The 14,108-nt window shown below is 43.3% G+C and overlaps 1 protein-coding gene across 1 annotated transcript; it reads left to right on the top strand.

Moving 5' to 3' along the window:
- Positions 1 to 2,396: 2,396 nt before the first annotated feature.
- arsj (arylsulfatase family, member J) lies at positions 2,397 to 13,558 on the top strand (the record flags this gene model as incomplete). Its single annotated transcript, XM_079185211.1, has 2 exons — positions 2,397 to 2,707; positions 11,610 to 13,558. 2 exons carry the CDS (start codon positions 2,397 to 2,399, stop codon positions 13,003 to 13,005), a joined length of 1,707 nt encoding a protein of 568 aa, XP_079041337.1. The 3' UTR covers positions 13,006 to 13,558.
- Between the last annotated feature and the right edge of the window lie 550 nt (positions 13,559 to 14,108).

The raw sequence follows: 14,108 nt of genomic DNA, 5'->3' as shown, positions 1-14,108 counted from the left end.
ACAGGCTTGCTCACTATTGCTAAACTTCCAGCCTGGTGTGATGGTGGCTTAGTGTAAAATGTGAATGGCTTCTCCCCTTTGTTAATCAAACTTTGGCTTATGTAGCACTTGTTAAACACAAATGCTACATAGGCTTGCACTAGTAAGCTAGTTGATTCATCAGACCTTGAACCAAACTAAATCTTTGAAAAAGATGCATTGCCTTCTCAGATGTATTCACGCCATTTAAGAATCATCCCGTGTTCATAAAGTCAGCAAAGAGTTGCAACCAAGGTATTCCAGCTGATGGGATGTAATGCTTTTAAAAGCCATTAATTAATGCTTCCTTGTGCTGTTTTTTCAATTTATTCACAAGCTTATATTTTAAAAACCTAAGAATGAGTTTGCAGAATGGTTGTCCTTGCAACCTTACCTCTACATGTCACTCATCCTCAGTGTACCTTTATTTCAAGGATGTGAAATATATATCTCTCCTCTCTGTTTTTGTAATTGATGTGCCTTTTCTCCAGGGCCAACACATTAATCAGAAGCCTGGTACCACAAGTGTAAATCCAGAGAAGAAAAACAAACTGCTCTCCTCACCAAGGAGCTACTATGAAAACAGTTCAAATCTGTGGAAAGACAGTCATGAGGTTCAAGTAATCTGGTCCTGCACACTTGATCTGTTGTTGCCTTCAGGTCATGTTGGAAATATGTGGCTCGGTGTAAAAAGCGTTTTAAAGCATGTGTACCCAGAATTGTCCCGATGAAGGGCCACAGATGCCCTTGAGGTCATGCCATCTATAGTTTTTCACAGACTTTGGCAGCTAGTAGTTCAATGAACAAAACTTAAAAACAATATTTTTAGACAATGTTTTAATTTAATTTTTGGGGGTTTTAATGCCTTTATTAGAGCAGCTGGAGAAAGCCAGGACAATGGGGAGAGACAACGGATGATATGCAGCAAAGGCCCATGGGTATGAATTTAACCCAGGCCACCACAAAGGACTCATCCTGGGGTACATCCCAAGTCTCTTAATTGCATCCCCGTTTCCCTCACTTGCATCCTTTCCTTGCGTCTTAGTCGTTCCCACCAGGAGAGACGCAAGGAAACCATACGAGGAGAGAGGAAACAAGGAAATATGTTTTAACATACATGAGACATCCTTTCCTCAGTTGCGTCACGTGAAGCAACGTCTGTTTCTGACAGATTATATGAAATGACCTCATCTTGTGAGGAAAGAGCCTGGAAGACTTTCAAATCAGGGAGTACAAAGTATAAAATAAATACACACAATTATACATCATATATTTTGTCGTTTTAATGGTAACGTGATATGTTGCAGCAAAGTGCTGTCCCAGTCTGATTTACACCATCCAAGCCCTCAAACTCAACCACTTACCAGGTGACGTCAGTAAGTCTCTGAGGGTTCAGGGTTTGAGGCTGTAGGGGGGACATTGGGATTGGGCCAATTAAGAGACTTGGGATGTACCCCATGGGCACGCTCTTCCATGTGAGCTCCATATCCACCAATGAGCACCATTAGGCACCTCCGCCCATGGTAACACTTTTTGATGGGTTACTCATGTTCCCTGTGGATCCATATTCTATATACATATTACAAGTTCTAGATAAGGTGATGATTTCTCTGTTTAGGTTTGCATAGTGTGGCCGTATGATAATAAGTAACACACAAACGATATACAAATGCCCTCGCCATGTTGAGAGCCATTAAGTGGCACTAGATATGCTCAGAATTTCGCATTTAGCAACTTTAATGTAGAATAGTTGTTTTTTGCACAGGAACGTGACTTTTACTGTAACATAAAAAAGAAGAAAAAGCTACTGAACAACATCAACCACACATTTGAGAACGGCTGTCCAGCCTCACCTCCAACTAAACCCCGGAGGAAGAGCTTTCCAAGCTGCTCGTGAACGCACCGTGACTCGTGTAGCTCCCATGGTGGCTGCTAGGCGCTGCAGACAGCGGAGGACGTCCACATGGACCTGCCTCCTCCTCGGAGAGACAGCCAGTGTGTGTCTTCCCTCCTCAGCGTGAAGGAGCGCCGTGTGACGAGATGGAGGACCTCCGGCCGCTTCACTGTTCGCTGCTGCTTTGAACCCTCCCTGTGGTTGCTACAATTCTGAAAGTTTGCAACATGCAGAGTGCTGTGAGAGTCTAACAGCAGCTGTTCAGGACGTGTACCTGGTTTCCACTTGGATTCATAGTGTTGTCGCCTCTGGTTTTTCCCCACAAACCGCGGAGCTGTCAGTGGACTGTGTGGTTGGAGAGGAGGACTGAACACGATGCGAACCCGGTTTGTCCCCCCTGAACGTGTGCAACACGTTACCGCCCGCGCACACCGTCCCACTGAGCGACAGTAACCGCGCCTGGAGGTCTGGATCTGGCTGAATCATGTTCATCTTGTGGGTCCCGGTCAGTTTATTCCTCAGCTTCATCGTTTCTCAGACGTGGAGCGTTCAGATGTCGTGGGACAACTGGGACACTGAGGTGCGCAACCGAGGGAACGAGTTTGATAAACCGAGCTCTCAGCCGCACATCGTGTTCATCCTGGTGGATGATCAAGGATTCCGGGATGTCGGGTACCACGGATCCGAGATCAAAACCCCGACCCTGGACCGGCTGGCAGCACAGGGAGTCAAACTGGAGAATTATTATGTGCAGCCGCTCTGCAGCCCGTCCAGGAGCCAGCTCATGACCGGCAGGTATAGCGCACTAGTTCCTATTACTGGTCCTGTAACGGCCCATCTTTATGGAGTTTACTGGATAAAATAACTGGTTAATGGAGTGCCATGGATCTGTCAGAGGGTCAGCTGAAAGAGTACATCACCCATGTGAGGGCCATTTCCATGAAGTGTTATGTGATAATCAGAAATGAATTATATATTCAAATATCTCACTTTAAGTTACAGTAGATGAGACAGTTGTGACATGGTTTGATCAGATATCTGCTGATGTCACTAAAATGTGAATGGTGCATGCAACCGCATGGTTCAGGTTAATAACCATAACATCTTCAGACTCTTAAACTTTCACCGTTATAACGAAATGAACATAAGTACACCTCAGTGTCAGGTCATCAGCTGGGTGCGTTTTAGTATTTTAGTTTTATAGGTAAAATACATTGCAATAATGAAATAATGCCTCACACAAGCTCAGAGAAAGAATGAAGGGATGGATGTTTCCCGAGTGTTTTGTCTCATTTCATCCAGTGTTTTTAAACCCGTCTGTCTGCAGTGAAAGGAAAAGTCATGTTTATTACAACCTGGATTTATGGCTCAGACGATCACTTCTATTGGTTGTGATGACGTTGTACCATCACAGCAGGGTTCCCCGGGTTAACTGGTTAGCAGTCAGCACTGCTGTCTCCACTTGTCTTAACTTCTCCCAACTTGTAAAAAGTCAGAGGTGACATTGCGATGTGCTGCTCATGATTGCTTAGCACAAACTAGGGAACATGTGATCGGTTAGTCACTCACCTGCTGAGCTGATCGATGTATTTACTGCTGACACGGGGTCTCACAGTCTCACACTTTGAAAAACCTCTCCTCCACATAAAGTTAGTAAGTCGACCTTGAGTTAAGATTTTTTCAACCTGATCTTTAAGTGTTTCCAAATGGAGGAGCAGAAGCGTCGCCTTGGCAACCACTAGGTGATTTTAGCGGGGCAGCAGGAAGCTGTAAAGAGATATTAGAGGGCGACCTGATTAACGTATACAGCTTTGTAGTTAGCTTGCAGTCTGTTTCACATCAGCAGTTTCCCTCTTTGTACATGCATCTCCGCAGGGCTTCTCCTCTACTGCCTCCACCAGCTGTTCCAAAAAAGATGGAGGCTTGCTGGGCACCTAGTCCTTTTGGCAAGTGTCCGAGAAACTAATGAGAAAAGTGCCGCCACCTCCTCGCTCCCCTGCTCTCTTCTGTGCGCAGCTGCACTCTCTGAGTGGAGCAAAAGACAGTACGGCTGTGGATGCTATTATGCTACAGGCTTGTATTTCTGAACGCATGATGGCAGAGCAGTGTGTGCTTGAGTTTGATTGAAAACACTGAAACATCAGCTGTCTGTGTTAGCTGGACACTTACTAAAGCTCTGAGAAGAGAGTTACTGAAAGTGTCTCTGGCACACTTGCGTAGATGTGTCAAGGCAAATATGAGACTGAGTAAAGTATTGGATTCCAAACATGAGAGCTTCATGAGAGCCTCATTAAGCTTTCACGGGCTGTTTGAACAGGTTACCATGGCAACCACCTGTATCTGATCCCAGCTGCATACTTGTTGGATAAAACCAGATTTTATTATGACTTTCTCTCTTTTTTTAAGGTATTTTCTATGGACCATTCCTTCTGTGTTCTTCCCAACTGTCACATAAATTGACAGATGCCATTATAAATGAGTGAATACGCTCAAGGGTCCGCACAGTCAGAATAAACCTTGTGGGACCAAATAATACAACCTACACATTATGACTTATGCTGTATTACATGAAAACTACTGTTCCCACATAGGGAGACATGGGAAAACCACAGGATAGTGGCTATATCGTGTTTAAATATAAACCTAGAGTCAATACTAGATCGACCAATATGTTTTATTCAGGGACGACGCTGATGCAGAGGGCCTTGGTGTTGATTGATGGTAAGGGTGCTTTCACACCTGTAGTTGGGTTCATTTGGTCGAGACCTAAGAAAACAATTGTACATTGTTGCATTTTAGTTCTGGGCCGGTCCCTCGTCACACTGACGTTTTACAAACGAAACAAGAGGAACATGAACATGAAGTTATACAGACTGACATGAGGTGTATTTTTGTGGGTTTACTGTCACACACTTTCAAATAGAGAACAGGTTTTGATCTTTTAATCAGGGAATATACCCGCGCTGTCATGCTTATAGACATAGCTTTAGATACAGATCAATAATAAAATACCTGAACAGATTTCACAATCAGCAGATGAATTTAGTAGCAGTTTAGCATTTGAAATCATGCTAAAGTCACATATCTGCTATCATAATATCCTGTGATTGGATTTGTTTGCTGTCACACCACAAACGAACCATACCTGAGTCCGCTTGGAGGCGGATGGAGACCCATATTTTCAGGCGGTCTCTGTTCAGTTCTTTGGTCTGCACCAGGGTTCGATTGACAGCTTTCAAACCACCACAAACTAATCACATTAACCAGGCTAAAAGACCTGAGTTGGTGAAGAGACAAGAAGCTAAATTTAGAGAAAAGTCCCCTAAAAAAAGGTAAAACTTTTCGGTAGCAGAATATGTTTATTTTCTTATTTCCCATCTTGTTAATTATCTTGTGACCCCCTTAGATTTATCGCGCTAGATGAGAACTGCTGGTTTGGTGACATGTCTAACCATTGTTTATTTTACGTTTAGTTAGGACCTGTTTCGCTTTGGAACAAAGTCATTTAAATGCTGTTGAAACCCCAGTTAAGTATAACCTAGAAGTAAACTATGACCATGGGGTCTAAGTTACAAGGGGCTAGAGTTTCTTTGGGAACTGGCAGATTAATAGAAGCAGTTGTATACAGCTGCTGTTGGAAGCGTAGCAAAGCACTTTAGCCTTACAGTAACAGGAGCTTGATTTCAACGTAGTCCGCCCCCTGGGAAAGAAAGATTCAACCTGTCTGGTTTTCTTTAAGCTGCACTGATAAGATTAGAGGCTGAAAATCAGAGCTCTCTTTCTAATCCAGAGTTGTGCTCTTCAACCCCATCATGTGCCCACTGATCTTTACTGATCAGTAGAGGTTAGAGGGTTAGAGCAGGGTAGAGGTTGCTCCTCCGGGCAGCCTCTAAAATTGAAAAATGTGAAGTATTTTTGGGGAATGTATACATGACATGGTGAACCAATATTTCTGAAACCCCTCCACTTATTTTGGGTCCTTTGTAATTAAGTAAACGTGCTTCTGGAGTGTCAAAGATGAATGTTCAGGCGCCAGAGAGCCATGACAACATACCTGTCCAGACAAATCCAGCATATAAACCACAAGGAGAATGGGGTCGTTTATTTGCTCAAAGCAGCTCTTTTTCACTCTGCTCAACTCTGTCTCTTACTTTATCACACTTCCCATTTGTCCACACTTATCTCAAACTTGTCTTAGCCTCTCACTCACCCTTTTCCAGTTGTTTAAGTGATCTGTCACTCTTTCACTTCCCTTCCTTACCCCACACACCAGTCTGTCCTAGAACTCCTTGGTCGAGTTGCGCAAAGATGACCCAAGCAAATTAATGTTTGGGGTGACAAATGAGCAATATTTCTAAAGAAGTTTGGCTTTGTATTTGTGATAAAGGAAGTCCTGAAAAGAAATAACCCTCATTACCTGCAAGAGTCTTTAATATAGAGATGATAAGGCCAAGGCAGAAGCAAAACTGAAGGGAAATATTTAGAGATAGCAAAAAGGTAAACGAGTTTGCTGAAAGGAAGAGCTAAGTAAGACAAACTGCTCTGGGGCTGACTTTGATTAAATGCAGAGCACCGAGTTGAGGCTGCTTATTTGAACCATATGTGAGGAGGACGTGGAGCAGGAATACAAGAGAAGGCCCCAGCCTGGGCAGCAGGTCTGCTTGGGAACCTCCACAACCTCAGAGTGGTGGCCAATGCACTTGTCTTGTGGGCCTTGAGCGATTGCTGGCATTCGGTGATTTGAATTTAATGGCATGTGTGATTTGTTGGCCTTGTGGCTCAGTGCGTGTGTAAATAAACCAGAGAGACATTGTGAGTACAGCAGCATTTAACTCTAAAGCTTTTGACTACACTCTTTAGTGTGATGAGATGGGGAATGGAGTCGCTGAACTACAAAAAATATTTGCCTGCCTGTAGGTGGCTTGAATCCATGCTGGATAAAGGATGCAGAGATTATGACGCTTCCTATTCATGCCCTGCTTTGTTTTAAAAGAACCCATAAATCAGTCACAATCGACAAGTGCAAGGACTACTGGGCAGGAGAGAGGATCCCCAGAGGGCAGTAGTTACTGCAGTCATTATTTTAAGGCCTCATAAATACTAAAGACCTAGAACTGTCCTTCAGGTGCCCCAAAACCTGCAAAGTCAAGACCTAGTTCCCCTGTGAACCCCATCGTATGTCAAAGAGAAACAACACAGGGATACTTTGAAAGTCTTTGCGCTCCACCTTATACCGTTCTTGGTCAAGACCTCAGGCTGGTTTGACTGATTTGTGGAGAAATCCCAGGCTGCTCTTAGCATGACATTCTCATTACATGGCTGTAACCTTTTGGTATGGGAACACCAGCAAACCTGCAGGACCTGCAAAAGCAGGGGTTGGGGCTCGTAAGGGGTCAAATCTTAAACATGCACACACACACGGATTCATGTCTTAATGTATTTGCACATGTATGTGGTCTCCATTATTTTCACTTTCTGGGTTGTATCATCCGTTCTTTTCTGCAAGGCCTATTTTCTTTGTACCGTTGCTTGACAAATAGAAATACAATGATGGAACGGCAGAAGTGGAAAAATGATCTTTGTATAAAGGGAATGAATACAAAAGATGCTTGAAGATAATGGAGCGTATCACATCCGAAAATTATTTTATAGACATTTATGGGCTAGTAACAAGACTTAAGTTCACCATGTGCTGTGCTTGTGGAAAACTTGGAGACGGTATGGAGAACAAGCTTTTACAAGAACTCGCACTTCATCAAGTTAATTATATATTATGTGGATTTTTTCAACAAGATAGTGGTGTAAACAAGCTTTTTTAAAGTCTTTTTTCTAAAGAAACACATTCCCATACCAGACTTGGTTGATTTCTTGTTGTGGTGCTCGTTGTCTTACCCACAGACACATGTTGCCTTCACTTCCTCCCTTCATTCCCAAGCCTTTCTTTGTTCATTGCATTGAAATCTTGTCGCCTAATGACAGACCAACAATGCCTACTCTATCCCCCAGTGTGCATGTCTGTAGTTGGGTTTCAAAGCTCCCCCTGTCTAGACCACAAAGTGACAAGAAATCATCGCCATATGAAACCAAGACTCTCTCTTGGCTCCCACCAGGGCCATTGTGGTCTTATTTTGAATTCACCAACCTGACCTCAATGACAAGGCAATGAATAGAGGTATCAAATTCGGAATTGGGCCGTATTATTATCCTGAGTAGTTGAATATTTTAGAGGTCCTGGGAACCCGTTTTAAAATCTGTGGGAATTATTGTTGCCAAGTTGTAAATATTTGTTTCCTAACTTCATTTCCAAAATATTTGGAGGCATCAAACCCAGTTGGTATTTTATTTTAGCAAAGCATAGAGCTGAACAGACAGTATCATTCTCCCCAGAGAACAAACAGCTCTGCCACCAGGTTCATCCATAATGTGTCCACCAACAGCAGCTGGAATTGAAACCATGAAAAGGTGGGTCAGTGTTCAGGGATTCCCCAAAGAGATTGCTTAGTGGAGGTGATGAGGGCTGAGCTGTAACTCAATTGCATGCAGACATTCAACACAGTGCATTGCTGCCTAGCTACAGCTCACACCTCACCCCACACCAGTCGGTACATTGGCTGTTTGATCATTTACTTTGCCAGATGCAGAGCATGCCATCGTTACCTGTGACATTAAGTATGATTGTGGCTTTTCAAAACTCCCACAGTCTATCAATTCATCACATGTGCACAACCATTGGCAGTGATAGCTCAGTCATCATCCTCGTCATCGAATGTCTGAAAGGTTGCTACCTACATCATATGGAGTGCAGTTTGCTGAGTGCTCAATGATGACATGATATACATGACAAGAACGGAGACAAAAGGACAATTTAAAGTCATGAAAAGCAGATGGGAAAATGTACAAAAAAGAAATGCACCTTTCACTAGCGTATTAGACAGACTGCCTCTTCCATTGTTTTCAATGTAAGCATGATGGCCTCAAATGTTGTGGTAGCTCTAGGGGGAAAGTCAAAGACTCATTAGTAATTAGGATTCATCCTCTGGGCACCATGAATGTCAATCCATCCAATAGTAGGAGATACATTGCCAGCCATAGAACTAAGGACAGAATTCATGACAATATCCTGGCTTTGCTGTCACTGGCTGAAAACAAATCATACACTCAGTATCAACTTAAATTAATTTAATACTAGATTCTATCTCTCACTTTATTTCTGATTTTCCCTTCACCAACCTACACTTGGCTTGCTGTAGAAAACTGTGTAGCGGCTTAACTTAAGTATGTGTGAGATTCTCACAATTCCATAATACCTTTTTTTTGTGTGGGGGAATTAAACATATGCACATCTGGCCCCAGATGTTTCTTTTTTTGATAGTCACAATTTGTACGAGTACACATGCAGACCAACTCTAAGGGTGCTCAGATCAATCATCCAATGCGACCAATATTCTGTCTAAATAGTTTGATTGATGGTCTTTATATCGGCCGATCAGATGAGGCAAAAAAGACGAGACAATTTCTCTATGCATTGCTAAATTGATTTGACCGGAGTTGTGAGTTATGTCTCTAAATACCCTTTTACACCGCCAATTCAAGGTGAGACTGTTTCTGTTAATCTGTCTCGCTGTTCATATAAATGGTACGAACACGGAGTGGTAGGCCAGACCCAGCTATCGGTGATCTGCCCCACAATTCTCTATCGGAACAACCTTAACCATTACCACCGTCCTACTGCTGTAGTAAGTGTGTCGATTTGCACATGCACACACATTAGTATGCTCAATTATCCTAATGCCGTTGAACAGAACTTTCACCATCCTCCTGACAGATAAGTGTTTTTTCAACTGCTTAAGGGGAATTACTCTGGAGAGAAACCAATTAAGGCCGTGTTCCAGACATTCATTGAAAAACATGCAAATTTCATCGTTTAGATGGTGACACCAAGTCAGGGTGTCTGCAGTGAAAAAAGTGTGAATAGCTACATTTTTATTGCTGATGATGTACGTTTACACAGTAATATGTTATTACAGATCTCCCTCCATCATGCCAAAGTTAAGTAAGCTTCATCAAACTAAAACAGAGGCTAAAACTGTAAGCTTGAAGAAATACAAGCTGTTGGCCTAGCCCAGGGGTGGCCAACCAGTCAGAGACCAAGAGCCACATTTTTTACTGTGTTACCGCAAAGAGCCACATCATACACATGGGCACACATGAACATCACCCTATCCCTTCCTCACACACACACATACCTTTGCTCAGCCAGATTTATTGTAAATGTCACACACCAATATGATAATGACAGAAATTGACTTCTAAGACCACAGGCCAGTCATTTTCAACAATGAACATTGTGTACACCAGGGGTGTCAAGCTCATTGTCGCTCTGGGGCCACATCAGCATCATGGTTGCCCCCAAAGGGCTGGTTGTCGGCGGGGGGGGGGGGGGGGCTGCTCCTTCTTCGTCGGCGGGGAGGGTGGCTGCTGCTGCTGCTGTCACATACGCTGGTGGAGGTGTGCGCGGCGCGTGCGGATCGGGGAGGAGCTCCGCCTTGCGCGATACAACGGATATTTGTAAATTGTCCGACTTTTACATTTTTACTTAAAGCGGGGCTTTCAAACAGTCCGTCTCGGCGTTAAATGGGTCGACGAGGAACGTAATCTGTGGCCGCACATGCGCGTTTGACGAAAATACCGTATTTAACTCAAGCGAAGCGAACACGAACATTAAAAAAACACAAATACAAACTTCGATATGAACGTAAGAGCCGCATGAAACCGGGCAAAGAGCCGCATGCGGCTCGCGAGCCGCGGGTTGGCCACCCCTGGCCTAGCCGGCTGTGCTTCATGCAGGGTAGTGTGTATGTGTTTGCAGTTGCATTCTGTGCTATTATGTGGATATGTGTAGAGTGCATTGTTTTGTTGAATAGGATTTGAGCTGTAAATCATGTGTTTATTGCTGTTTGGAATGTTGCACATACCATACAGTGGTGTAACCATTGAGGCACTTTTGAATTCTCAAGGGGCATGAAGGTTTGCTAACCCTGACCACCTTCTGGTTCTCCTCCAACTGAGTCCTCCTCTATGGAACCTAAACTAGACACCTATTTTCACTCCTTGAATTTATGTTTTGTGTGTTCTTGAATAGATTTAATTATATATATTTTTTTCACTTTACTTAAAGCAACCAATGACCACTTACAGTAACTTACAATAACACTATAGTGCATTGTAACAGTGATTATAATTCATTGTAAAAAGATTATAATGTATTACAACAATGGGAATTTTAATACACTATGATCCTTGCCAGCAATTATGAAGTATGATAATACTTCACCTTACAAGTAATTGTAAAATGACCTATTTGTGAGCTAATTTGACAACTCTTGAAAGTTTTAGCAAAGTATATAGAGGAAGGCTTTTGGGGTGTAATCAGATGTAATGCCATGGCTGACTAAATCCTTGTGGCTTGGTGCTTCACTCTGTTAATGCAAATCAATTGATTGTTTAATAGCTAGTAAATACAGTCCTTTTTCAGTTTTAAGTAGCATAATTGTTTCAAACAAAGAATTTTCTAAAAATAATTAGAAAATAATTTCAGGCTTAACCTATAGATAGCCAGTTTTCATCAGCCCAGAAATTGTATATTTCTACAACTGTTAATGTCTCTGACGGGCTGATATGTGTTTATATTTTGTAGGTATCAGATCCACACAGGCCTTCAGCACTCCATCATTCGAGCTACCCAGCCCAACTGCCTGCCCTTGGAAAATGTCACCCTGCCCCAGAAGCTCAAACAAGCGGGATACTCCACCCACATGGTGGGCAAGTGGCACCTGGGCTTCTACAAGCGTGGCTGCCTGCCGACCCAGCGTGGCTTCGACACTTTCTTCGGCTCCCTGCTAGGAAGCGGGGACTACTACAGTCACTATAAATGTGAAGGACCCGGTATGTGTGGCTATGATTTATATGAAGGGGAAGAGGCAGCTTGGGAACAAGACCGCGGCTTGTACTCGACCATGATGTTTACTCGAAAGGCTATCAGCATCCTAGCCAATCACAACCCTCGCAGACAACCCTTGTTTCTCTACTTAGCCTATCAGGCGGTTCATTCACCGCTGCAGGTTCCTGCCCGCTACCTCGAGCGCTACAAGGGCATTCCAAACTTGCATCGTCGGAAATATGCTGCCATGGTGTCCTGTCTGGACGAAGCTATCCACAACCTCACGTTAGCACTAAAACGCTACGGTTATTATGACAACACAGTTATAGTGTACTCCTCAGATAATGGAGGCCAGCCATTAGCAGGTGGAAGCAACTGGCCCTTGAGGGGGAGTAAAGCCACCTACTGGGAAGGGGGGATTCGGGCGGTGGGCTTTGTTCACAGTCCCCTGTTGGTAAACAAAGGAACGAAATGTCGATCATTGATCCACATCACTGATTGGTTTCCTACCCTGGTTACCCTGGGGGAAGGGACTTTAGACGAAGACCTAAATTTGGACGGGTACGATGTCTGGGAGGCTATCAGTGAAGGCCGCCCATCTCCTCGCCAGGATATTCTTCACAACATTGACCCAATCTACATCAAAGCCAAGAATGGTTCGTGGAAGGCTGGGTATGGCTTATGGAACACTGCCATCCGGGCTGCGCTCCGGGTGGGCCACTGGAAGCTCCTGACAGGTGTTCCCGGCTACAGCGACTGGGTGCCCCCGCAGACCTTCTCCAACCAGCGGCTAACCAACCGCTGGCATAATGAGCGTGTCCATTGGGACCGGGGTAAGTCCATCTGGCTGTTCAATATCACAGCCGACCCTTATGAGAGAGTGGACTTGTCCCAGCGCTACCCTCACATAGTGAAGAAGATGCTCATACGGCTAGCGCAGTACAACAAGACTGCAGTGCCGGTGCGTTACCCGGCTAAAGACCTGCGCTCCAACCCTCAGTACAATGGGGGCGTGTGGGGACCCTGGTACAAAGACACCAGGGAGGAGCAAGAGGAGGATGAGAGATACAATAACTTGTTCACCAACCATCTTGGAAAAAGAAGGTGGAAAAAGAAATCAAAGAACAGAAAGCTGAAAAGGAAGGTAGAATAGTAGCCTACCCAATTTGTGAAAGACTTTTCTCAGGGATTGACACTTCCTGTTTCAGGATTGTCCTCTAAGACGTTCTAACTCCAGTTAGTTTTAACTTGACTCCACTACATACTGTATGAAAAACAATGGACCTTTTGAAATGCCTCAAGAGAGAAAAAGAAAAAGATCCTCTCATTCAAACACTGTTGTCATGCCCAGACACAACTAAGACCTCATGTTAATGTTAGGGGTATTTGACAAATTATACTTTTTCTAGATTGTGTTGCATGCTTGAACTGTTGTCACCTTTGGATTGTTCTATAGAATCATGTTTCACTTAGAGTAGAAAATAAATCTTCCTTGACAGTTGCCATAAATTTTGGTGACAGAGAAATAAAATGAGGCATAGTTCTTTTATGTTGTTGATTACAATGAAGCAGTATCGTGGAAACGGATGTAGGATTTATGTGATGTGAGTTGATGTACGCTGGTTTTATAAGCACAGTCTGTCTAAACTTTAGAATAATAGATTTTGTTCCTTCTTTTAGATGATGTCTGGTCTGGCACCAGGCCAACCCGAATGTAAGACAAGCTAATCAAATAAAAGCCCTAGACACAAAGCTCTCTGTTTCCAGCAATCTTTCAAGCCCAGTCTGGTTTACATTTTGTTACAGCCAGATTTCATGTATTCTGATGACAATAAGTACTCCTGTAACTGGAAAGTTTAACATCTCTTTCATATTTAGAAGCTGACACGTGGCCACTAAGTACATTTATTCATGATAAATACAGTAAAGTGGGATATGACTGGTGATAAAGACCTCATCAGTCATGGTGCTCTCTACAAGAAGTTGTGATCAAGGAAAAAAGAGAAATATAACTATTTACATGGATTGAACATAATTTACAATCTCTAAAACTATATATCTCTATGCAGCGTCTGTTGCTTAGCACCAATGTAAAGTCCCCAAACTCACAAGCTCAAAACGTTGCTGTACGACTTCATGAGTTTTGCAAGTAGATGCTTTGGTGTACTTTACAGGCCAATTAGCTATTTTAATGACACTAAATTACTTCAAAATGTTCTGTTTCCTGTAAGATTTATAGTTGCCTAACATGTAATA

The sequence above is a fragment of the Pholis gunnellus genome (assembly GCF_910591455.1).
Source record: "Pholis gunnellus genome assembly, chromosome: 23".
NCBI lineage: Eukaryota > Metazoa > Chordata > Actinopteri > Perciformes > Pholidae > Pholis > Pholis gunnellus.
Note: the sequence above shows the minus strand (reverse complement) of the source record. Positions and strands in the feature narration are given on the sequence as shown.